The 25,076-nt window shown below is 50.5% G+C and overlaps 1 protein-coding gene across 1 annotated transcript in view; it reads left to right on the top strand.

Annotated features, from left to right (window-relative positions):
• The window catches only part of LOC144247624 (uncharacterized), a 1,666,419-nt gene that overhangs the window by 1,329,619 nt on the left and 311,724 nt on the right, over positions 1-25,076 (top strand). Inside the window, exon 16 of the mRNA XM_077788932.1 lies at positions 18,739-19,179. Within this exon, the coding sequence (XP_077645058.1) occupies positions 18,739-19,179 (441 nt within the window). The remainder of the gene's footprint in view (positions 1-18,738; positions 19,180-25,076) is intronic.

Below are 25,076 nucleotides of genomic sequence, written 5' to 3'. Positions count from 1 at the left end.
ATGTTTATGTAGAAGGGGAGGGATTGTTTTGTGTATATGGGATAATTCATGCAGATAAAAATTGCCATATATATTTTATGTATGTATTGGTAAGAAATACCCTTATAAAAAGATTTTTAAGCACACAAGTCAGTGTCCGGGATTGCATCACAGCGTTGAAACCACCTGGACAAGAGGAAGGAGATCTTCATTTACAAATGAATGAATGTGGCCAGCCCAGAGATGGGTGTTCCTCAAGGTGATCCACCAGGATGATGAATACCTGATAAATATCTAAGACTGAGATAGCTGGAGCCATCTGTGAGATACATCTCAATACTGGATTCCTGGATTCTGGGAACACATCGTGGATGTTTATCACTCCCCGGACATGGTTTTGTTCCCTGGATGTTTATCACTCCCCGGCCATGGTTTTGTTCAGCTCCTTGCAGAGAAAGAACTCCACAGGAATATGTGCAGACCTGAAAGGAAGGAAAGGGACTCTGCCTCGGGCAGGACAGACGGTGTGAAACAGAGGGGACCCTCTGCTGTAGCGATCAGACCTGTGTCTCACCCAGCACCGGTACCCAGGCTCTGCACTGACCGTTTTGACTGGATTGTGGCTCTTCTTTTTTTTTTTTTCTCTAAATTTATACTTTGATCATTTAATAAATTTTCATTAATTAATAAATTGGAGCATTCATTTATCACAAAGGTAATCCTTTAACTCATTAACAGTTAATAGTGTGTTTAAAAATATGCTTTAAAAAGAAAAAATAAAACCAGCATATTCTGGGGTGGCCACATATGAGTCATCCAATGGCTGATCTGGAAGAGAATTTTCCTTCCAGCAGCCTGGAGAGGAGCTTAAGAAATGCAAATTAACAGTGCTGGGGTAAAGCATGGACAATGTATTTGGGTTTCTTGCCTGGGGCTGGAATTGGGCTGATTCCCTCTGCCCCCTCACCCCAAACTCTGCCATCTCCCACAGATGGAATTTGCACAGCTGAAGGCAGAGCCCATGCTGAGGATCTCTGACTCTGCAACAGAAATGGCTGAAGCTGCAAAGGGAAACAGCAAATGGAGAATGTTGGGAAAACTTCACCAAAATAAGGGAGGGATCATCCCTCTGCCCACTCCAACATCTGCTGTCACTGTCTGTGTTTTATAGGGTGGATTCGAGCATGGGGGTTTTGCTACCACAAGTTCAGAAAAATCAGTTAGAATACAAGTATTTGATGTTTACATTAGAGAAAATCAGTCAATTGATGGAGCCCCAGCTGAAGGGAGCACCCCAAAATGGGGAAAAGATGAAGGGCCACCAGAACAAATCCTACAACACCATGGACCAGCCCCTGAGAACCCAAACCAATTCCTATCAGGAGACAGATAAACCATTTATCATTTCAATGGCATCATTAAATTACAAGCTGTCCTCCAAATAAGAACCAACCAGACAACTCCAACTCCTGACCTTCCTGCTGACCAAGCCACTGAAATGAGGAACACAACATTTCACCAGGGGATGGGATCAGATTATCTGTTAGCAGAAAAAGGAGGAGTTTATGGAAAACTCAGTGACTCAAACTGCTGTTGGCAAAGAGATGACCAAGGAAAACTGGTGAAAAAGCTAACAAAGGAAATAAGAAAGCAGCTCATGTTCTGGCCCAAATGTGGAAAGGATGGGAATGGGACACGATTTTGTGGTGCACTGGCAGACCATGGGTTAAACGAATGCTGCTTCTCCTCTTCTGTGCTGCAGCAACTCTCATCTTTTTACCATGCTCCACACCTTGGCAGTGCAGCTCATCCAGCAGCTGAGCCAGGGCATGCAGGTGGCAGCCAGGCCTCCTGATCCACAAACGGCTACAAAAGGACAGGGAATGAGGGCACCGAGAATAATCCCAAAACCAAAGAGGACCCGGGAAGAACAAAACAGAGTCAAGGAGTGAATCTGCCTGGAGATAGGGCCAGGCACTTGTAGATAAGGAAGCAACGTGAGAAACCATCAGTTCAATTAAATGTTTCAAATCGACCCAGACAGCTGCTCAAAGTCCCGCTACATTCCCGAACTTCGAGGAGAAGCACAAAGACTTAACAGAGCCATGAATATCGGCTGTTCTACAAAAGGAGGGTGCACATTAACGAGGACAGGCTCCAGGCGCATCGGGAAGTCGGAACCTTCCAAGGAACTCAGCCGGTGGGCAAAGGCAGAGGGAGATGCGGCCGGGAAAATGAGGATAAAAAGGAGGCTGCGGACTACGAGCACGGCAGAGAGCGCACGGCAAATGCCCCACGGCCTCTGCCCCTGCTCGGCAATAAAGTCACTTTGACAGGACTCCTCGCTCTCCGCCGGGCACACGAACCTCCGGCGACGGGAATTTCCCCGCCCGCTCCCGGCCGCGGGGCAGCCCCTCTGTCCTACCCACAGCAGCCGGGCCGAGCCAGCGCTGCTCCGGCAGCGGCTCCTGCCCGGCCCCGGCGGGAAGGAGACCGCGGGCAGCCGCTCCCGCAGCGCCCTCAGCCCGGGGCCGGCACGGGCCGGACACGGCACCGGCGAGCCGCCGGAGCCCCCTGCCGCCCCCTCCGCCCGCAGCCAGCCCCGAGCCCCCGCAGAGCCCAGCGCGGCTCCCACCTGCGCCGGGGCCGCCTCCGAGCTCCGCCGCCGCCGCCTCACCGCGCTCCGGCCGCTGCCGCCGCTGCCGGGCCCGCGCAGCCGCTCGGCCAATGGCGGCGCTGCGCGGCCACGGCCGCCCTCAGCCCGCCGCCGGGGCCGCGCCGCGCCCCGCTCCCACCAATCAGCGCGCCGCAACCGCGACTGACGGCACCGGCGGCCAATGGCAGCGACCTGGGGGCGGGCTCTGCGCAGGGCCCCGCCTCGCCCCGTTCCCACCAATCAGCGCGCCGCAACCGCGACTGACGGCACCGGCGGCCAATGGCAGCGAGCTCGGGGCGGGCTCTGCGCACGGCCCCGCCTCGCCCCGCGCTCTCGGCGCCCCCGGGCTGCGTGAGGGGAAAGCCGGAGATGAGGAACAGCCCCGGCACGGGCCCGGGCCCGAGCCGGGATTGAGCTGCCCACACAAACAAACTTCTCCGCGCCTCCCGCCACGGCTTTCCCGGCCCTGCGCCTCCCGTGCCTCCGCCTCTGCGGGAAGCCCAGGAGCCTCACTTCTCCTGCCCCTCGTTAGCGCATCAGTGCTTCGCTTTGATTTCCCCCGAAAAGGGAAACCTGCCCCAAGCCCTGTGGGTGGGTGGGGCAGGGGAGAGATTTCTGGCGGAAAACTCCAAAGACTCGGAGCAGGAGAAGGAGAAGTCAGTGCAGAGCCTTAAATGCAGCTTTCCCCACGCCTCCCTGCTCCCAGCTGCACCTCCTCCCCCGGCAGGGCAGGAGACAGGGAATGGGGCCATGCTCAGCTCATCCCCCGGGGCTTCTCCCTCTGCTCAGGGACAGGAGTCGTTCCCTGCTGCACCCTGCGCTCTCTCCCGGCCGAGACTTCTCCAGGAACTTCTCGGAGCGGAGTCCATCCCCTGGGCACAGCCCCCTCCGAGTGCTGCAGCGTGGGTCACTGTGCCACGGGCTCAGTCCTGCCAGGACAGGCTGCTCCAGCGGGGCCCCTCTGCCCGCGGGCTCACAGCCTCCTCTCAGGCACCGCCGAGCTCCAGCCCGGCTCCTGCAGGGGCTGCAGGGGATCTCTGCATCCCCATGGACCTGCATGGGGATCTCTGCATCCCCATGGACCTGCATGGGGATCTCTGCATCCCCATGGACCTGCAGGGGATCTCTGCATCCCCATGGACCTGCAGGGGATCTCTGCACCCCCATGGACCTGCAGGGAGATTTCCGCAGCCCCATTGTAATATATGTTATGGAATAATTCGTGCTTATATAAAATATGCATCAAGTCAGTTGTGCTTGTACAAAAAGATTCTTAAAGTTTTAAATGACCAGTGGCTGCAGCCGGGGCTGGAGAAACCACAGTTGGCAGAGAGAGAAAGACCTAATTTACAAATGATAAAGGTAGCTCGGTGCAGAGATGGGCGCTTTCCGGGGACAATCCAGAAGACTCCCAACGTTTAACCCCTGGTCTGCCGGGGAGCCAGAAAACCGTGTCTCATTCCCATCCTTTCCATGCTTAGACCCATACAGAAACTGCTTTCCTATTTCCTTTATTATCTTTTTCAACACTTTCCCCATGTCATCTCTTTGCCAGCAGCAGTTTGAGTCATTTAGTTTTCCTCAAACTGCTTTTTTCCTGCACACAGATAATCTGATCCCATCCCCATGTGAAATGTTGTGTTCCTCATTTCAGTGGCTTGGTCGGCAGGAAGGTCAGGAGCTGGAGCTGTCTGGTTGGTTCTTATTCCGAGGACAGCTTTTAATCTAATGATGCCATTGAAATGATAAATTGTTTCTCTGTCTCCTGATAGGAATTTGTGAAAAATGCCAATCACTTGGTTTTTAGAATTTTAAAAGTTTAATAATAATAAAATGGTGGAAAAAATAGGAATAGAATTAGACTGATAAAAATTTAGAGTTAAGACAATTACAAGACAATAAAAAAGAAAGAATATCTGAGGTCCAGATGCTCTCTGGTACTTAAGCCAAGAGGAATGTACCTTGTGAATAAAGGAATCAACCCTAAAACAATACACTGTTGCATATTCATATATCCTTCATGGTTATGCATACATTCTATTTGAAACAAAAAACTCTGTCTGTTTTATGTCAACTGCTTTCTTTAATTCCCACGGGGTCTTCGAGTCTGAGCAAGGTGTGAAGAAATCAGCTTCTTCTAATAAGAAAACCATAAATTGCTCTTCTCTGGAGAATTTGCGTGTTCCTTGAAGCGAGTATCTCATTCCTTAAACCCCCCCCCCCCCCCAACACACACATACATAGTTTCTTTTTTAACTACTAAAGCTTCATTTTATCTACAAAGCTACATTTACCATACTGTTATATGTAGCAGATATAATTGGTGCCGATTCTAATATGATATATGTGATATTGAATATTTGTTAGATTTGTTAGAACACTCTAACACTCTACACGTTTGTATTAGGATTCCCCCTGACCCTCGCAGGTGAGACCGGGTGTATATTGGAAACTGATTTACAAGTAAGAAGGTGCGGCTCCCCAGGAGATGGGCCATGGCTGGGGAGATACAGGAACCCCCGGTGCTGATCCTTGCCTGAAGGACCCGAGATGGATATCATGGAAATCCTTGGGCAGACACAGGTGAATGCAGCGTTCCCTCCCGTAAATTTCATCAAGGGATTCAACAAACTCCAGACACTGAATTGTTCTCCCTCATCACCAAAAAAGAAAATCTCATTAACATAAAGACTCTTGATGGAAGAAAAGACTGATTGCTGAAATCTTGGCCTCAGGCAGAATTTTCCCTATAAAACCTGCATGTGCCAGGATGGAGGTGTGTGGGCTTAGAGGAAAACCTCTGCTGAGGCTGACCTCTTTGTTGCACACCCAGGGCCGACCCCGGGCTCGGCTCTGTTCTTTCCTTGTGGCTGGCTAGGTAGAATTTGATTGCAAAATAAATATTTTATTTTTTCATTTAATTTGTCTAGACAAACTTTAATTTATAACAGTTATAATACATAAAACGAAGAATCCCCATTTCTTCCACCATCCCATGCTCAATACATTACCCCACTAGTTAGTTTTTAACATTGTTTTCCCATTTTTGGTCTGGTATCTGGGTTGTTTTTTTCTAGGATGACCTCCCCGTTGTCATCTATTTTCAACAATCTGATATATTAAACTTTCCACAAACACCCTTTCATTAGCCAATAAATGGTCTAAAGCCAACCTATTCTGATACATTGCAGTTTTTGTTTGGCCTTTATGATTTGATATTAATTCCAGTGCCTGAGCAGCTTTGTTTGTTATCTCCTCTATAACAGCGTGGAGGCCTATAATATGATGCAGTATATAATTTGGAGTCAAAACAGAGCTAGATTGCTGTGCTGGTTTCACCTTTTTGTTTATTAATTGTCTTTATACCAAATCTTGGACTATATCTCTAAGATCAAATGTAAAGCAAATCCATCTCTCTCCTTTCAGACATTCGATGCCCCATCTATTATCACATTTTCCTAATTTCCTTGTAATCCAATATTTTTCCCCATTTTGCCTGCAGGTACTCAATTTGGGTGGGTCTGTGGCTGTTGACATGGGTGTGTGTGACAAAAAGGAACTTTGGGTTCTTTCCGTGTAATACTTTCTGTAACATTTGTGACACGATCTTGCTGCTATCTCAGAAGGGAAAAGACAACAAATGAGAGACAGAAACAGGAATGACAGAGGTCTGGCATGGCTTATACCCCCACCTCCCCTGCCTGTGGGGTTGCTGCCCACAGCAGGTACGTGTGATCTTCTCCCTGGTGAGTACAGTGCTCAACCCAGGCTTGCCCTCTGTTTCCCTTGTCACTCCTTTTTACTGATATTTTTAGGCAAGTCCTTTTTGACACTCCTTAACTGTGGTTTCACATTGTTCCTCAGGTATCTCTCAGTCAACAGGCACTAATAATTCCCATCCACAAAACAGAGTTATTACTTCAGTTGTTTTGAGTTCTATCTGTATTGGGAATTGATTCAGTACTGATACCTCTTGCAACGAGAACATAGATTTTGTGAGATACAACACCAATTATTCCCATAATTTGAACATTCACTTGTCACCCAGCTGGCGTGTCCAGTATTGGGATGAATCACATAAAGTATACAGTATAGCACTGATGGCAATTTCCTTTCTTCCCTGTACAAGTCACAGGCTAAGGCCAGACTATAAGAACTCTTTGACTCAAACACTCCCGATCCTCCTGTTTGAAGTGGCAGTGTTCCTCTGCCAAGGAGGTGTCGGAGGCGTCTCAGGGCTTATTCAGGCAGGGCTTAGAACCAGTGATGCAAGCTTTGCCTTATTTCTCAGTTAGGTGTTATTCTTTGTACCTGCCTTGGATCATTTGGGTCTTCCCAAACCATTACCACCCAGTCCTGGTTGAAAGTCAATTTGGTGTCACCAGTTTAGATGTGATAGTCCATTCCTCACGTTTCTTCACAAGTCCTCTGCCTCTGTTTCCCACTTTCTCTAACAACCTGAATACCACCTTCTTTCAACTACTCAAAAAGTCCTTTCTCTCACAATATCATTCAACACAATCCACCTCCCTCCAAGGAGATAAAGTAAAGCTCAAAATAAACAATCTACATTATATACACTTCCATTAATCTACATTTACTCACTTTTATTTTTCACTCACTCTCACATACAACAAGAAGATACCTTTCACTTTCAAACAGTCTACATTACATATCTACATCCTGAGTGCTCATGGAATGTTAATCCATCAACCCAGCATGTTTAATCCTGGATGTCTCTCAACCCAGCAGAATTTTAGGTGTTAATGTTACTGTTGTCCAACCCCAGATCCCCGTGGGCATATCCTCAATCTGGCAACCCTGGGTGCTCTTGGAATGCAAATCCCTCAACCCAGCAGGTTTAATCCTGGATGCTCTTGGGCACACTTATCCCTCAATCCAGCAGAATTTTTTGGGGCCCCTTATTTTTTCTTTTTTTTTTCAAATTTTTTTCCACCTGTTTTTCCACTGCCAGGAAAACTTTTGGCTTCTCTCCACGAGGTTCCACTTCTTCCCTAAGACCCAGTCCCAGTTTCCCCGGGGTGGGGGGGATTCTCTCTTTTTTATCACTCCCTTGGTCTCTTTACTGGCCGCTTTTCTCACGAAAAAGACAAAACACAGCATGAGAGACTGCAGCAATCACTCATTCCCCCCTTATCCACCCCATCCCAACAAATACTCACCTGTCCTTTGTCCTTGGGTCTTGGTTCTTCGTGTACACTTTAGTCTCAGGGGCTAATTACCAAGGGTTTAGGGAATCCTTTCCCTTTTCTTTGTTTTATTGTCTCCTTTTGCCCATGGATCATAACCTGTGTCTGTGGTCACACACCAGGGGAACAGAGCGAGGCTGCCTAAATAGGGCAGGACCCGTCTTCCTCACCCTGACTCTCCTCAGGCCCCGGCAGAGAGGTGTTAGAAACCATCTTTGCCACCATAGTTGTGAAAAACGCCAATCACTTGGCCTTGAAAATTTTAATAATAATAACATAGTTATTAAAATACTAATACAATTAGAGTGATAAAAATTTAGAGTTAGGACAATTAAACACAATAAAAACAAAAGACTTAAGGATGTCTGGATGCTCTTGGGAACTTAAGCCACAACATGCATACTTTGTGAACAAAGGGATCACCCTTAAAATTACACTATTGTATATTCATATATCTTTCATGATTATGCATACATTCTATTTAAAACAAGACACTCTGACTGTTCTATGACAAGTGTTTCCTTTAATCTCCATGGCGTCTTTGAGTCTGAGCAAGGGATGAAGAAATTTGCTTCTTCTGATAAGAAAGCCATAATTTCCTATTCACTGGAAGACTTAGGTGTTCTGTGATGGTTACCTCAAAGCGAGTATCTCATGCCTTAAAAGAAAAGCCACATAGATATTTTATGTTTTAACTACTAAAGCTTAATTTTAACTATGAAACTACATTTACCATGCTATTAAAATGTTAATACAGCACTACTAATTAAACTAACATATATGCATTCTTCATGTTGGGTGTCTGCTGGATTTTCCCCGGAAAGGACCCATCTCTGCACAAAGCCACCTTTTTTCATTTCTAAATTAAGTCTTTCTTTCTCTGCCAACTGTGGTTTCTCCACCCCGGCTGCAGCCACTGGTCATTTAAAACTTTAAGAATCTTTTTGTACAAGCACAACTGACTTGATGTATATTTTACATAAGAACGAATTATTCCACAACATATATTAGAATGGGGCTGCAGAGACCCACCGGCAGATCCATGGGGCTGCAGAGACCCACCTGCAGATCCATGGGGATGCAGAGATCCCCTGCAGGTCCATGGGGATGCAGAGATCCCCTGCAGGTCCATGGGGATGCAGAGATCCCCTGCAGGTCCATGGGGATGCAGAGATCCCCTGCAGCCCCTGCAGGAGCCGGGCTGGAGCTCGGCGATGCCTGAGAGGAGGCTGTGAGCCCGCGGGCAGAGGGGCCCCGCTGGAGCAGCCTGTCTTGGCAGGACTGAGCCCGTGGCACAGTGACCCACGCTGCAGCACTCGGAGGGGGCTGTGCCCAGGGGATGGACTCCGCTCCGAGAAGTTCCTGGAGAAGTCTCGGCCGGGAGAGAGCGCAGGGTGCAGCAGGGAACGACTCCTGTCCCTGAGCAGAGGGAGAAGCCCCGGGGGATGAGCTGAGCATGGCCCCATTCCCTGTCTCCTGCCCTGCCGGGGGAGGAGGTGCAGCTGGGAGCAGGGAGGCGTGGGGAAAGCTGCATTTAAGGCTCTGCACTGACTTCTCCTTCTCCTGCTCCGAGTCTTTGGAGTTTTCCGCCAGAAATCTCTCCCCTGCCCCACCCACCCACAGGGCTTCGGGCAGGTTTCCCTTTTTGGGGGAAATCAAAGCGAAGCACTGACGCGCTAACGAGGGGCAGGAGAAGTGAGGCTCCTGGGCTTCCCGCAGAGGCGGAGGCACGGGGGGTGCAGGGCCGGGAAAGCCGTGGCGGGAGGCGCGGAGAAGTTTGTTTGTGTGGGCAGCTCAATCCCGGCTCGGGCCCGGGCCCGTGCCGGGGCTGTTCCTCATCTCCGGCTTTCCCCTCACGCAGCCCGGGGGCGCCGAGAGCGCGGGACGAGGCGGGGCCGTGCGCAGAGCCCGCCCCGAGCTCGCTGCCATTGGCCGCCGGTGCCGTCAGTCGCGGTTGCGGCGCGCTGATTGGTGGGAGCGGGGCGCGGCGCGGCCCCGGCGGCGGGCTGAGGGCGGCCGTGGCCGCGCAGCGCCGCCATTGGCCGAGCGGCTGTGCGGGCCCGGCAGCGGCGGCAGCGGCCGGAGCGCGGTGAGGCGGCGGCGGCGGAGCTCGGAGGCGGCCCCGGCGCAGGTGGGAGCCGCGCTGGGCTCTGCGGGGGCTCGGGGCCGGCTGCGGGCGGAGGGGGCGGCAGGGGGCTCCGGCGGCTCGCCGGTGCCGTGTCCGGCCCGTGCCGGCCCCGGGCTGAGGGCGCTGCGGGAGCGGCTGCCCGCGGTCTCCTTCCCGCCGGGGCCGGGCAGGAGCCGCTGCCGGAGCAGCGCTGGCTCGGCCCGGCTGCTGTGGGTAGGACAGAGGGGCTGCCCCGCGGCCGGGAGCGGGCGGGGAAATTCCCGTCGCCGGAGGTTCGTGTGCCCGGCGGAGAGCGAGGAGTCCTGTCAAAGTGACTTTATTGCCGAGCAGGGGCAGAGGCCGTGGGGCATTTGCCGTGCGCTCTCTGCCGTGGCTGTAGTCCGCAGCCTCCTTTTTATCCTCATTTTCCCGGCCGCATCTCCCTCTGCCTTTGCCCACCGGCTGAGTTCCTTGGAAGGTTCCGACTTCCCGATGCGCCTGGAGCCTGTCCTCGTTAATGTGCACCCTCCTTTTGTAGAACAGCCGATATTCATGGCTCTGTTAAGTCTTTGTTCTTCTCCTCGAAGTTCGGGAATGTAGCGGCACTTTGAGCAGCTGTCTGTGTCTATTTGAAACATTTATTGGACCTGATGGTTTCTCCCCTTATCTACAAGTGCCTGGCCCTATCTCCAGGCAGATTCACTCCTTGACTCTGTTTTGTTCTTCCCGGGTCCTCTTTGGTTTTGGGATTATTCTCGGTGCCCTCATTCCCTGTCCTTTTGTAGCCGTTTGTGGATCAGGAGGCCTGGCTGCCACCTGCATGCCCTGGCTCAGCTGCTGGATGAGCTGCACTGCCAAGGTGTGGAGCATGGTAAAAAGATGAGAGTTGCTGCAGCACAGAAGAGGAGAAGCAGCATTCGTTTGACCCCTGGTCTGCTGGGGAACCGGGGAACCGTGTCCCATTCCCATCCTTTCCATGTTTGGACCAATACATAAAGTGCTCTCCTATTTCCTTTGTTATCTTTTTTAGCAGTTTTCTCTTGTCATGTCTTTGCCGACTGCAGTTTGAGCCACTTTGTTTCCCCCAGACTCCTGTTTTTTCTGCTCACAGATAATCTGATCCCATCCTTTGGTGAAATGTTGTGTTCCTCATTTTAGTGGCTTGGTCGGCAGGAAGGTCAGGAGCTGGAGCTGTCTGGTTGGTTCTTATTCCGAGGATAGCTTGTAATCTAATGATGCCATTGAAATAATAAATGGGTTCTCTGTGTCCTGATATTAATTGATTCGGGTCCCAGGGGCTGGTCCATGGTGTTGTAGGATTTGTTCTGATGGTCCTTTAATTCTTTTGCCCATTTTTGTGTGTTCCCTCCATCCGGGGCTGTGTCAATTGATTGCTTTTTTCTAATTACATTATCAAATAGTTGAATTCCAACTGATTTCCTTGAACTTGTTATAGCAAAATCCCCAGTGCTCTGATACACCCTGTACAGCACAGACAGTGACAGCAGATGTTGGAGTGGGCAGAGGGATGATCCCCCCCCTTATTTTAGTGAAGTTTTCCCAACATTCTCCATTTGCTGTTTCCCTTTGCAGCTTCAGCCGTTTCTGTTGCAGAGTCAGAGATCCTCAGCATGGGCTCTGCCTTCAGCTGTGCAAATTCCATCTGTGCAAGCAGGCAGAGCTTGGGGTGAGGGGCAGAGGGAATCAGCCAATTCCTGCCTCAGGCAAGAAGAGCCAGGTACATTGTCCCCACTTTTCCCCAGCAGTGTTAATTTGCATTTCTGAAGTTCCTTCTGGGTGCCTGGAATGCAGCTTCTCTTCCAGAGGAGCTTCAGCAGCCTCACATGTGCCCCCCCCACAACCTGCTGCTTTTTTTTTTTTTCCCCTTCAAATGATCCATTTAATATTTGTGACTTAAAGGGTGACCTTTAAATCTCTTCTATTTTTGTGAAGTACAGCCTAAAGGTGAATGTTGAAAAACCCAGAAAAAAATTTTTGTATCTCTTACAGAAACATACTCAAACAATTCCAAGGCAATTCAGTTCTTTTCTACTTCTCCTTGGAGTAAAAATTCATTTTCACATCTCTGACCCAAACCTAACCGGCAATATAGAAGAGGGATTATTAGAAAAATATACTCTAATTCTCTAAACTTTGCATTGGAACTGCAGGAAAAAGAAAAACTCCACCAATAGGTTTAGTGTTAGAGTCAAGGCATTCCTTGATTCTGGCCAGGATGTGCAACAGAAATCATTCCATCCCCCCACAGCCCGGGTGTGCAAAGAAAATTGTTCCATGACATGTGGGTTTTAGTCTATTTTTCCCAAACTGGATACAGTCTAAATGCATTGGTTTAATGTTCTGTAGTTTCAAGTTGTGCAGTTTTTAGTATTTGGTTTCCTGTTGGACCCGGATTTCTTTGCTTGTGCTGTTAATGAGGTGGGAAGTTCTGGATTTCCTTCTCAGCCTTTTGCAGACCAGGTGTCTGCAGCCCTGCCGGGGGCAGTGTCTGGGGTAGGTGTTGGTTGCTGTTTGCTGCTGGGGTTGATGTTTTGCTGCTGGTCGTTATCTTTGTGGGTATCTTTTGGGCCATTCCCAGTGTGTTGAGATGTTAAACTCATCTCCACTGAGTGGTGTAACATCCCTTAACAAAACCTTTAACATTTGTTTCCCCAAGGCCAAGGCAAAGCAAGCCTGAGTAGAGAAATCAAAGGTTAACAATGTTCAAGTCTATGAGCTGGTCTATTTTCCATGGATGCACTGGCAGGCAGGGCAGTGTGTGAGTGTGAGTGAGAGCCAGAGTGGAATTGTCCCGGTGTCTCCCCAGCAGCTGTGGCAGTGCAGGCCCAGAGAGCACTGAAGCTGCAGCAGTGGCAGCAAGGGCTGGCCCCGGTGGCTGGAGCTGCCCAAGGAGGGTGGCCAGGCCGAGGATTTCAGCAGAGGAGGTGTGGGCAGGCCCAGGGCCTTGCCCCGCTGTGGAGCCCTGGCTGCTGCTGCGCTGCCTTCAGTGCAGGCTCAGGGGGGCCTCCCATCCTCCTGCTGCAGGCGGGAAGTGCAAATCTCCGGGGCTGCAGAGACCTGGAGCCCAGGCTGAGGGGTCCCCCCGTGTTCAGCTGTGCTGGCGGCTGTTTCTGGCCTCGGGGCCCCTTGGCATGGGCCACGCCACTTGGCCACCAGTGGTGCTGCTTTGCACTCCTTAGGGAGAGCCCATGTCCTGCTTGGATGTTGGCAACAGCAAAGTGCCAAGGCAGGCTCTGTGCCAGCCCAGCTTCCTGGGGGAGAGATTGCACCAGAGACAGGATTCTGGCCACAGACTGCTTTAAATGTGCATCCCTTATCTCCACCCTGCACTAGGTGGAGAATTCCCAGGGTAAGGAATTCCTGATATCAATTGCAAGGGGAAATAATTGAATATCTGCCTTGGGTCTGGCTCTTCTTCTTGCCCAAGCCAATGGCAAAAGCCGTACCCATGGCATCTTGGTTTCTATCCCCAGCTTCCAAAGGTGTTTCTTTCTTTCCCCATTCATTTTTTGTACTCAGCCTGAGCTCTGGGGTTGCCAGGGGTATGGAGGTCCCATTGTATTCCTAAAGCTGCCATAACCCCCTGGAGGATCTTTCCTGTCAAATGAGTTCTGCTCTCTGAGTCTGTTGCTTCCACAATCCCTTTTATTGGAATTATGTCTTATAAAAATACCTTAATAAGTGATCCAGTGGTTGCTGAGCAATCAGAATTGCTTTTGCCCCACTGTTAGGTGAGATGGTGTCACCAGAAGATATTGAAGCCTTCCTGCTCAGGGCATTTCAGTGCCAGGCTCTTACAAGCACACACAGCTGTGCTGGTTGAGCTGACCATGGGGGGTAACCTGCGCTTTGTCTGATTCCCTTTCCTCAATAACAGCTTGTCTTGGAACTCTTTTCCCTTCTGCTGCCCTTGAAGAGCCATCCACAAAGACATTTTCTGCCTCAGGCCAGGCAATGTCTCCTGAATCTCCCCCAGGCTGGGTCTGGAGCTGTGTCACTTGAATGCAGTGCTGGGTTTCTTCCCAGCCCCTCTGTGGGCTGTTCAAACAGGAGGCTGGGTTAAACCCTTCCCCTGTCCTCAGTTCTGAACCCTCCTGTGCCACTGCACAAGTTTCACACTGTAATAACCGAGCACTGCTCATCTGTTGCGAGGCTCTTTTGGTTATCAAAGCTTGAACTTGATGGCAGACTGGAACAGTTGGAGATCTGTTGTCAACAGGTTTTGGGCCTCGGTTCCCGGTGAAGCTGTGGCTGCACAATTCTGCAGACAATGAGGCCACTTTGGCCACTGGGTGAAACATTTTGGCCCAAGAATTCCTTTGGCATGGCCCTGTTGAACATTCACCTGCAATTCCAATTTCTTTTCTGAGTCTGGAAGAGCCCCAGCTGAGACATCAATATTTTTGGTTCTTCATTTTCCCAAGTTTTGCTCACTTTCTCCTGTCCATACCACAGCATGGAGGCTGTGTGATGTTAAAAATTCCTACAATGTCCTGGCTGGGAAGAGAATCCTCAATCCGGGCTGTGTAATTCCCTGTTAATCCTCAGTATTGTCTCAGCTCCTTTTTGGTCCTGGGAAATGTTACTTCTGAGATTGCCCAGACTCTCTCTGGGTCAATCTACCCGGAATCTTCAGTCCCAGTGTTTACCAAATATTTAACCTCTTTCTGCATCATTAGCACTTCTTTTTCAGATACTCAAAAGGTATTTTTTAGATTGCAAATTGAGCTATTTCACAGGGGCTTTGTCTGCCACTTCTCCTTGTCCTCCTCATTGGAGCCATCTGATTCCCTGACTGGCAGGATAGGAGTGCTGAGGGAAGACATCCCTGGCTCCAAGAGCCCTGCCTTTAGCAGGGACTCCATACCAGGCTGTGAGCCCTTCCTTCCCTCCCCTGGAACAGGGTGTTGCTTTTAGACACCACTTGTCCTGGTTGCTTCCAAGTAATGTGGAGAGGCTCCACATCAAATTTTCCCCCTGGGGCTGCCCACACCTCTGGGTTCCCTTCAGCACAGGCCTTGCCAGACATTTGACACAAAGGTACAGCAGCAGTAGCCTCTGTATCACCTTTTACAATATTAAAATGCCACCATCAAATTCCTTCCTGGTTCATAAAAATGACAGTAGGAAGAGAAATAAATTAGTTTATTTCAAACCTATCCCTCACAGCTCCTAATAGTGATTAAACAAATGATACCAGCTCAGCTTTCGCATCTATTCCCTTAATAATTAAACATTCCTTTACAATTTTCCCCCCTTAGGTGTAAGATTCCGAGTGGATGGAGAGGCCCCTGTGTCCATCAGGAGAGGCCTCCTCTGGATGCAGACCCAGCCTGAATGTTCTGCAGGGCTCCAGTGTGGTGGGTCCCCGGTGGGATGGGAGCTCAGAGAGCCCTGACAATCCATGTCCATGCAGGGGTGGACTTGCTGCTGCTGAGGGTGCTGCTGTCTGTGCTTGCAGTGTCCTTGTGGGCTGCAGCTGGAGCCCTGACTCCTTCCCAGGGGCTGTTTGGGTGGGCTCTGCCCTGGCCAGGAGGGCAATGCCTCTGCCAGGTGCTTGTGGCCGACCCCGTCATGCCCTGGGTGCTGGGGCCCCCTTGGGCCCTGGGGTTGATCCCTCAGGGGCTGTGGGAACTCTGCCATGGCCTTTGCCTTCAGCTTGGCCTTTTGCTCATCCCTTCTTGCCTTCAGCTGCTGTGCCTTTGTGCCCAAGTGCTGCAGGGCCTTCTTGTGCCACTCCTGCAGCCCCGGTCACTGCCTGTGGGTGCTCATCCTCTGAGAGCTGCTGAGCTTTCTGCAAAACCTTTCCTTTCTGCAGGGACCCAAAGCAAATCCTGAACAGCAAATCCTGATCCTTCCATGTGCACTCTGCATTTCCCAGCTGTTCCTTTGTTTTCCCCGTTGTGCTCAGGGTCCCTGCCCAGCCCGTGTGGCAGAGCCGGTGCCTGTCCTGCCGCAGTGTCCAAAGGCGGCCCCCCCGGCGGGCAGGGCCGGCAGCTCCCCGGGGCCGGGCAGCGGCCGGGGCGTCCCGCAGCCTCCTGGGGGCCGGGGGCCACTGCCGGCCCTGCCCGGGGCTGGTGGGGTCAGGCAGCGCCCGGCGCTGAGCCCCGGCTGCCCCACAGCCCCGGCCCGGCCCCGCAGCTCCCCACAGGCCCCAGCCCGTGCTCCCGGTGCCGCACCTCTGCGCCCGGTGCTGCCGCTGCCAGCGCAGAGAAACCCCTGGCATCCTGACCTCCTGCTTTTCCTCTCCTGGAAACCGGGGATGGAAAGGATCTGGATCAGCTGGCAAATGTGAGGATAAGACCCTGTTGAAAAACATTTCAGTCCTCTGTATTTTTCTCTTTCTCCTCTTTTCTGTCATCCTTTTTCTTACCACACAGATTCCTCCTGCTGCTTCTTGCCTGAACCATATTCCTGCACACTCCTCTTCACCCGATCCCTTCCCAGCACACCAACCCCATCCATCCCCTGTTGTCCAAATCCCTTCTCCCCTTCCCTTATTGCCCCCCTGGGTGTCCATGTCCTTAATTACCTCTGGGGAAATGTGCAAACTACCTCAACATTCTCCCAGGGGACCCTTCAGAGACATTTTGCGATAATCATCCCTTTGGCCAGGACCCTCCCTGGCTTTCCCTTTTCTCCCCTCCATGGGTGCCCTGCCATGTTCACTCCCCGAGGATCCCAGGGCACTCACTGATGAGATTTTCAGTGCTCTCTCCCTGCTGACTCTTCACAGACCCCCTGATGTGTCACTGGTCTGTCTCCTGGTCACTCCCGGGTCCCCAATCAATCCCCGGTGCTGCCGCCAGCCAAGGGAGCCGATCACCCAAAGCTGGTGAGGCACCTTCAGCTGCACTTCCTGCCCACTGCCCCGGAGGGTGGAAGGAATTCGGGATGAGCCCCGGGGTGTGCAGAAAAACTGACATCAGCAGAGGATTCTGTCCACAGAGCAGAGAGACGAATCTTGTAAAATAATTTATTTCTTAAAAATGGGAAAGACTAGGGGACCGTCCTCATGGGATCTCTCCAATTGTTTGAGGACACAGCTTCCTTTTCATCCTAATTCTCCTGGCCACATCTCCCTCTGCTTTCCCCATTGGCTGAAGTACTTGGGAGGTACAGACTTCCCAATCCACCTATTACATACCCACCTTGATATACTCCATGCTTTCATATAGCAAACGATATTCATGGCTCTGTTAAGTCTTGTTCTTCTGGAAGTTCATGAATAGAGCAGAACCTTGGCTGAGCAGCAGTCTGTGTCATCAATTAGTAAAATTTTCTGAAACCGATGTCTTCTCCTGTCACTTCCTAACATAAAAGTTATTTGGCCCTATCTCCGAGCAGCTTCAGAGCATCTGTTTGTAAAGACACTTTCCTGTTGTTCCTTCCATGGGGTCCCCCGTTTGTGGGACATCCCCCCTGGAGCAGGGTGTCCCCTCTGTGCTGCAGCCCCAGGGCTCGGGCCGAGCTCAGCCAATCAGAGCCCGCGGCGCTGATGACTCACCAGTTGCCAGGCAGACTCGCAGCTCCCCGCGTTCCCCACCTGGACCCACCTGCGCCCCCCCTCGGCCCCATGGCCCCGCGAGGGGAATTTGGGGAGGTGGGAGTGGGGCAGCGCCAAGGCCGGGCCCCCCCGCGCTGTCCTGGCGGGAGCGGCTGCAGTGGGGACCGAGTGCGGGCGGGAGCGGCCGAGAGCCCAGCGCTGCCCCAGCCCGACCTGCCCCAGCTCCATCCCTGCCCCTGCGCTGGGATGCTGTGGGGCTGGGGGGAAGAGGGAGCCGGCAGTGGGTGCTGGGCCTGGGGGCAGGAGGAGAAGGGAAGGAGAAGCAGGCTTGAGGAACTGAATGGTCAAAGGATGCAGGTGGCAGGAGAGGGTGGGATTGTGCAGGCGAAGGAGGAATGGCAGGAGGAAGAGGAGTGTGAGTAAGAGCAGAGACACAAGAAGAGGAGGAGAAGGAGCAGAAAGAGGGAGCAGCAGAAGGTTCCACCCCTCCCTGTGTCTGCAGCCTCCCCCCAGCCCCAGGAGTGCTGCTCCCCCCACATGCAGCAGGTGACTGTGGAGGGGGATCCAAGATTTTCAGGGGGTAAATCTTGGTGTTTCTAAGTTTTCTTGGGCTAAATGTTGGTGCTTTGGTTTTATGTGGCAGCTGAATCTTTATATTTTGGAGGAGGTTTTTGCTGACTTGTGATGTTTGGGGAGTTTTTGTCCTGTGCCTTGAAGTTTGTGGGATTTTTGGGCTGAATCTTGGTGTTTCAGAGGTTCTTACAGACACAAGATTCCCTATGATTTCCTGAGATGAACTTGGGCAAGTAGGCACCTCCAGTCTAAGGAGCTCTCCTTTTGTTTTTCGGTCAAAGCAGGATTTTTCATTCCCTGGCTGTGGCTGGATGGAGGAGGAGAAAAAGCCCCGAAGATGCTGCAGGAGGAGGAGCTGCAAACCCAGCCCAGGGAGCTGCAGGGAGGAAAGAGCCCCCCTGAGCCAGGAAGGCGGGCGGAGATCCAGACGGAGCTTGGAGCTGGTGGAGAAGCCTCATGGCAGGGAGAAGTCCCACAAGTGCTTGGAATGTGGGAAGGGTTTCAGCCGGAGCTACGACCTGATTAATCACCAGAGGATCCACACTGGGGAGAGGCCCTACGAGTGTGGGGAGTGTGGGAAGAGGTTTCGGACCAGCTCCCATCTCCTCGTACATGAGCGGAGTCACACAGAGGAGAGGCCCTTCCGCTGCCCCGACTGCGGGGAGGGCTTCAACCACAACTCCAGCCTCACCGTGCACCGGCGCATCCACACTGGGGAGAGGCCCTACGAGTGTGGGAAGTGTGGGAAGGGCTTCAAAGACAGGTCTGGCCTGATGGTGCACCAGGTGATCCACACAGGAGAACGGCCCTATGAGTGCTTGGAATGTGGGAAGAGCTTTGGGTGGAGCTCAGACCTGAGAAGACACCAGCGCATCCACACTGGGGAGAGGCCCTACGAGTGTCCGCAGTGTGGGAAGAGGTTTCGGACCAGCTCCAATCTCCTCCTCCATGAGCGGATTCACACAGAGGAGAGGCCCTTCCGCTGCCCCGACTGCGGGAAGGGCTTCAAGCACAACTCCGACCTCACCGTGCACCGGCGCATCCACACCGGGGAGAGGCCCTACGAGTGTGGGAAGTGTGGGAAGAGCTTCACCAGGAGCTCAAACTTGACCCAGCACCAACGGAGGTGCCACTAAGGGAAGCCCTGTAAGTGCCCTGAATGAGGGAAGAGCTTTGAGTGAGGGAAGAGCTTGGTGCACTGCTGCAGCTCCATTCCCCATGGGAGGATCCGGGCTGGATGATCCCCAGTGACCCCCGTTGGGCAGAGCCCTGGTGTCCCCATATGGGGAATAAAACAGAGAGTAAAGCAATGGAGCTGATAAAGGGGCCCGATATCTGAGGCCTGACTGAGCAGAAACTGTGGGAGACACAGACACAGTTTCAGTCTCCCTGGGCAAGAAGAGGGGACAGTGGGGGGTGGCAGGGGTGTGACAGAGGGGATGAGGGGGTGACAAAGGAACAGAGGGGACAGCAGAGCCCTCCAGGGAGGGGACAAAGGGGACCCTGGGAGGACTCAGAGGCCACTGCAGGAGACCACAAGTGCCAGCAGGTCCCTGACACCTCCCCTGTCTCCTCCCCAGGTGTCCCCTTACCAGCTGGAGTCACTGGTGAATGTGGTGGCCACCCTGGGTGAGGTGGCAGCCACCGTGACCAAGTTACAGAGGGACGAGCAGCAGCTCATGTCCCCAGAGTCCCTGCACGGGAACCTGAGGAACTTCACCTGGAGTCTCCATGAGACCCTGGAGCAGGGCGGTGTCACCTCCCTGGGCCACCATGGTGTCCCCTCCCTGGGCCAGGCTCTGGCCACACTTGGGGCCACCCCAGGGGCACCTGGGCCAATGTGAGAGCTGCGGGCTGGGCCTGGCAGGAGTTGGTGGTCAGGCTCGAGGACAGCCGGGCCCTGCTGGCCTGGGATGCCACCGAGCTCCGCGACGCCTGCTGGGACGCGGCCATCGCTGCCATCCGGGCCGGGGACCTGCAGAACGTGGCCACCCGCAGGAGGACAGCTGGGAGCAGCCTGGTGGCCACAGCCCAGCAGCTGAAGGTGGCCCTGGGCAGGGAAAAGAGGGCCTCGGCAGGGCCACCCACAAGGCCCAGGTGGCTGCGGCCACCAACGAGGCCGTGGTGGCCAGCAGCCAAGCCATGGTGGCCACCAGAAGGGGACATTGGGCACAGGTGGCCCTGGGGCCGCTGGAGCGCTTGGTGGAAGAGTGTGAAGGAGGCAGGTGGTTCCCCGAGGAGCTGCAGCGCCGGCTCGGGGACATCGAGGCCATCCTGGAGGGGACAAAGAAGGCGTCCCCTGATGTCCCTGAGGCCTTGGTGGCCAAAGTGGCCGAGTTTGAGCAGCCGTGGGATGCCAGTGCCTGCCTGGGCAAGGATCACCTGCTGGGGACACTTGGGGACATCCACGACCTCCTCTTGAGTCCCTGTGGTGGCTCCGGCGGCCCCGGTGGCCCCAGCAGGCGCGCCCTGGCCCAGCGGTGCCAAAAAGCCGTGGAGGATCTCCCCAGGCTGCTGCAGCGATGGCACCGCTCTGATGCCATCAGGGACAGTGACATCCTGGTGGGCAGCGCTGGCGTCACCAGTCCCCTCCTTGCGCGGGATCTGAGACCAATTCGGAGAATTTTCTGGGAATTTTCATCGGCATTGTCCCACATGCTGATGGGAGTTTCTGGGATGACGTTACCAGCCTCACCTGGGGACATTCTGAGAGCACTCAGAAGGCTTTTGCATTCCCCTGCTGCCTTTTGCATTTTTCTGCTTTTTCTGTTGGGTTTGGCATTTCTCTATTGCCTTTTGCAGGTTCCTATTGAACCCCAGCATTTTGCTCAGGTGCTTATACTGATATTGATTATTGATAATTCCTTGCAGCTGCTCGCTGGCACAATAAAATCTCAGAGTTTGCATGGACAAGTCCAAGGCAGTGTGAGCTTTCTGCCAGGATTTGGGAATCCTTTACGAATCCAATTCTCACATCCCTGGGCCCCCCCGGTCCCGGCGCTGTTCCCGGGGGTCCCGCGGCTCTGGGGGTTCAAAGGGGAGGGGGCGGAACCCCCGTGATGGGTGGGGGGCACAAAGGGGGGTCCGGGCCCGGTGCTCGGGGGGTCGGGGGCACTGAAGGGGTGCGGGTGCGGTTTTTGGGGGGTCCCGGTGCTCGGTGAGGGGGGGTCAGTGCTCAGCAGCGGGGGCTGTCCAGGGACCCCCCCGGCCCCCCCAAATCCCAGCCGGGTGTGAGAAACAAAGTTCACTAAGGGATTACTAAACAAAGTTTAATCAGGGATAAAAAAGGGTTTTGGGGCTGGCCAAAGAACTCGCCCTCAACTTAACCCTTCGTTCTCCGGATCCGGTTCCACTGCAGGGCCACAAACACACTCCTGAGTTTTGACATTATTCAAACACTCCCGGGAGGTTTGGGTGTCCCAGGAACTCGTGTTTGGGTCTCACCTCTGACTTGTCTGCAGAACATTCTGTAGATTAAGTCAATATTTTTGATTTCTTCTCATGGTTCCACCCTGTTGTTTCAGGCCCCCTGATAAGTTCATAAATTCTTCTGAGCTTTGTGTCACTGGTATCACCTGGTGAGGCTGGTCCGCAGATGTGGGAAACACTGGAATTGTTTTACACCTGAGTCAGTCACACAAAAGCATTTTAACATTGCATAGTCTCTATTCCAGTATTTATTATTGATCTATTTAATGTTTATCTATTTTTAATATATTAAGGCCTATGATATAATATCTGTTTATTACTCTAGCAGTAAATTTGTTATTCGCTGCACACATAAACAGATCGATTTTATTGTACCAGCGAGCAGCTGCAAGGAATTATCAGTAATCAATATAAATATCAAGTACCACAGCAAAATCCTCGTGCTCAATAACAATGTGCAGAAGGCAATACAGAATTTCAAAAGCCAATTATTCTATTGTCATTTATAACCCGGCTCTGCTGCAAGGCACCGAGGGGCTCATTCAGCCCCTGACCCACCGCCACCCCCATCAGTGTCCCCAGAGCGTCCTCAGAATGTCCCCAAGTGTCCCCAGTGACGTCACCCCAGGAATTCCCATCAGCATTTGGGACAATTGCAATGAAAATTCCCAGAAAATTCCCCGAATTTGTCTCAAATCCCGCGTGGGGAGGGGAGGGGGGAGAAGTGCCAGCAGCGATGTCCCTGATGATGTCACCGTCCCCAACGACGTCACAGCGGTGACATCGCTGTCCCTGCAGCAGCCTCGGGATGTCCTCTGTGAAAAATGCATATTTTATGGTTGGCTTTTGCAAGTATTAAATTGAATAGGATTTGTATTATGTTACATTGATTAGTAGTGCTGTATTAACATTTTAATGGTAGGGTAAATGCAGATTTGTGGTTAAAACGGAGCTTTTGTGGTTAAAACAGAAACTCTGTGCGTGGGAAGAAAGGAATGAGGTACTTGCACTGGGACAGCAGCCGCAGGACACCGAAATCTTCCAGAGAAAAAGAATTTACAGCTTATTGTAAATGCAGGCGAGCCAGGGGAAGAAATGACGATGCCTGACTCCAGCTCAGAAGGATGAATGGTTTCTTTATTAGAACTATACTAATATACATTAATATACTGTTTAAAGGAGACACTAAAACTACTAACCTGCTTTTTCTATTAATATATTGTTTAAAGGAGATACTAAAACTACAAACTGCTTTTTCTAACTCCCAAATGTAACTCCTCACAACTCGTGACCCTCTCTGAGATTCCAGCCCCAGGTGGGTTGGATTGGCCCCAGGCTCAAACGATCCTCACCAGAACCCAACCCAGCAACCACCCCACAACAATTTGGGTAACAAATCGTTAAACGATTCTCCAAACACGTTCCACATGCTAAAACAAGGAGCAGAAACAGAAATTGTTTTCTCTTTCGTTTCCCTCTGTGCTCCTCTGTGGAAAATGCTGGGAGGCAGAGCAATGTGCTGCCACAAGCGCTCCCTGATTAAAGGAAATTCACTCTCCGTGCCCCGCTCAGCCCTGCGGGCGCCGCGGGATTGAGCAGAGGCTGCCACTGCTCCGGGCTCTGTGGCTGGACAGGATTGATGCATCATGCATGAGATCGATGAATATGCAACAGGCTGCTGCTTTTAGGTTATTCCTTGTTCAAGGCGTGGTTTTGGCAGCTCAGTGCCCGAACCATCCGGACGTCCGTAATCCCTCGCTTTTTATTGTCTTGTCACTGTCCTGACCTCATTGTCCACATTGTTATTGCTCTGATTTTATCGCTGGTTTTTAATAACTGTTTTATTACTAATAAACTTTTACAATTTTAAAAACCAACTGACTGGTGTTTTCCACAGTGCCCAAAAACATCCAGATGTCCAAAATTCTTCACTTTTCATTGTCTTGTCATCGTCCTGACCCTCATTGTCCAGATTCTTATTGCCCCGATTTCATTGCTATTTTTATAACTATTTTGTTACTAATTAACTTTTTGAATTAGTAAATTTTTAAATTTCAAAAACCAGCGAGTGGTGCTTTTCACAGTGCCCAAGAACTCCTGGATGTCCAAAATTCATTTTTTATCATCTTGTGGTGTTCTCATCCTCATTGTCCACATTTTTATTACTCTGATTTTATTTACTATTTTTTTTTTACTCACTATTTTATTACTAATAAACTTTTAAAATTTAAAAAACAACTGATTGTTATTTTCCACAGTGCCCAAAAACTCCTGGATGTCTGAAATTCCTAATTTTTTATTGTCTCATGGTGCCTGACCCTCGCTATCCACATTTTATTACTCTGATTTTATTTTTAAATTTTATTTTATTTTATTTTGTATTATTTTATTTTTATTTTTTATATGTCTTAATAATTGTTTTATTACTAAGAAACTTTTAAAATTTCAGAAACAACTGATCTGTGTTTTCACAGTGCCCAAAAGCTCCTGGATGTCCAAAATTCTTCATTTTTTATCATCTCGTGGTGCTTTGACCCTCATTGTCCAAATTTTTATTGCTCCTATTTATTGCTATTTTTATAACTATTCTATTACTAATTAACTTGTTTGAATCAGTAATTTTAAAAATATTTTAAAGAACCAGAACTGGCATTTTTCACGGTGCCCAAAAACATCTGGGCGTCTGAAATGATTTTCTTTTTATCGCCTTGTGGTGGCCTAAATGTCATTGTCCAGATTTTGATAACTCTGATTTTATTTTGTATTTTAATTTTATTATTTTTATTATTTTAATTTTTTATTTCATATTTTAATAACTATTTTATTATTAATAAACTTTTAACATTTCAAGAACAACTGATCGGTGTTTTCACAGTGCCCAAGAACTCCTGGGTGTCCAAAATTCTTCATTTTTTATCATCTTGTGGTGTCCTGACCCTCATTGTCCACGTTTTTATTGCTCCGATTTTATCGCTATTATAATTATTATTTCATTACTAATTAACTTGTTTAGTTATTTATTACTAACTAACTTGTGTAATAATTAGTTTATTATTAATTAACTTGTGTAATTAGTGATTAGTTTGTGATTTTACAGACCCGCGATCAGCACTTTCAGAGCTCGCGGCGAGCGGGAAACGTTACACGGGAACGAGCTTTGGATCGATTCCTGTGTGATACTGATCAATAATCAATAATCAGTAACTAATGCTGGATCGATTCCTGTGGATTGCTCAATAATCAATAATTAATAAGTAATACTGGAACTATTAATTTGTGATATTGATTAATTAATAATAAATAATTGACATTGGATTGATTCCACTGTAGCATTGATTAATAATAAATAATAATAAAGAGTGGATAAAAGTTTCTGTAATATCGAGTGATTAATAATTAATAATTACTAATATCGAATAACATAGGTTGATTCCTTTGTGATACTGATTAATAATTTATAATTTATATTGGATTATTTTATTTTTAACATTGATTAACACTATTGGATTTGTTACTTTGTAATATTAATAATAATTAATAATATAGGATTGATTTCCTTGTAATATTGATTAATAATAAATAACTAATAACAGT

The sequence above is a fragment of the Lonchura striata genome, chromosome 29, assembly GCF_046129695.1.
Source record: "Lonchura striata isolate bLonStr1 chromosome 29, bLonStr1.mat, whole genome shotgun sequence".
NCBI lineage: Eukaryota > Metazoa > Chordata > Aves > Passeriformes > Estrildidae > Lonchura > Lonchura striata.
This window is presented reverse-complemented; position numbering and strand designations above follow the sequence as displayed.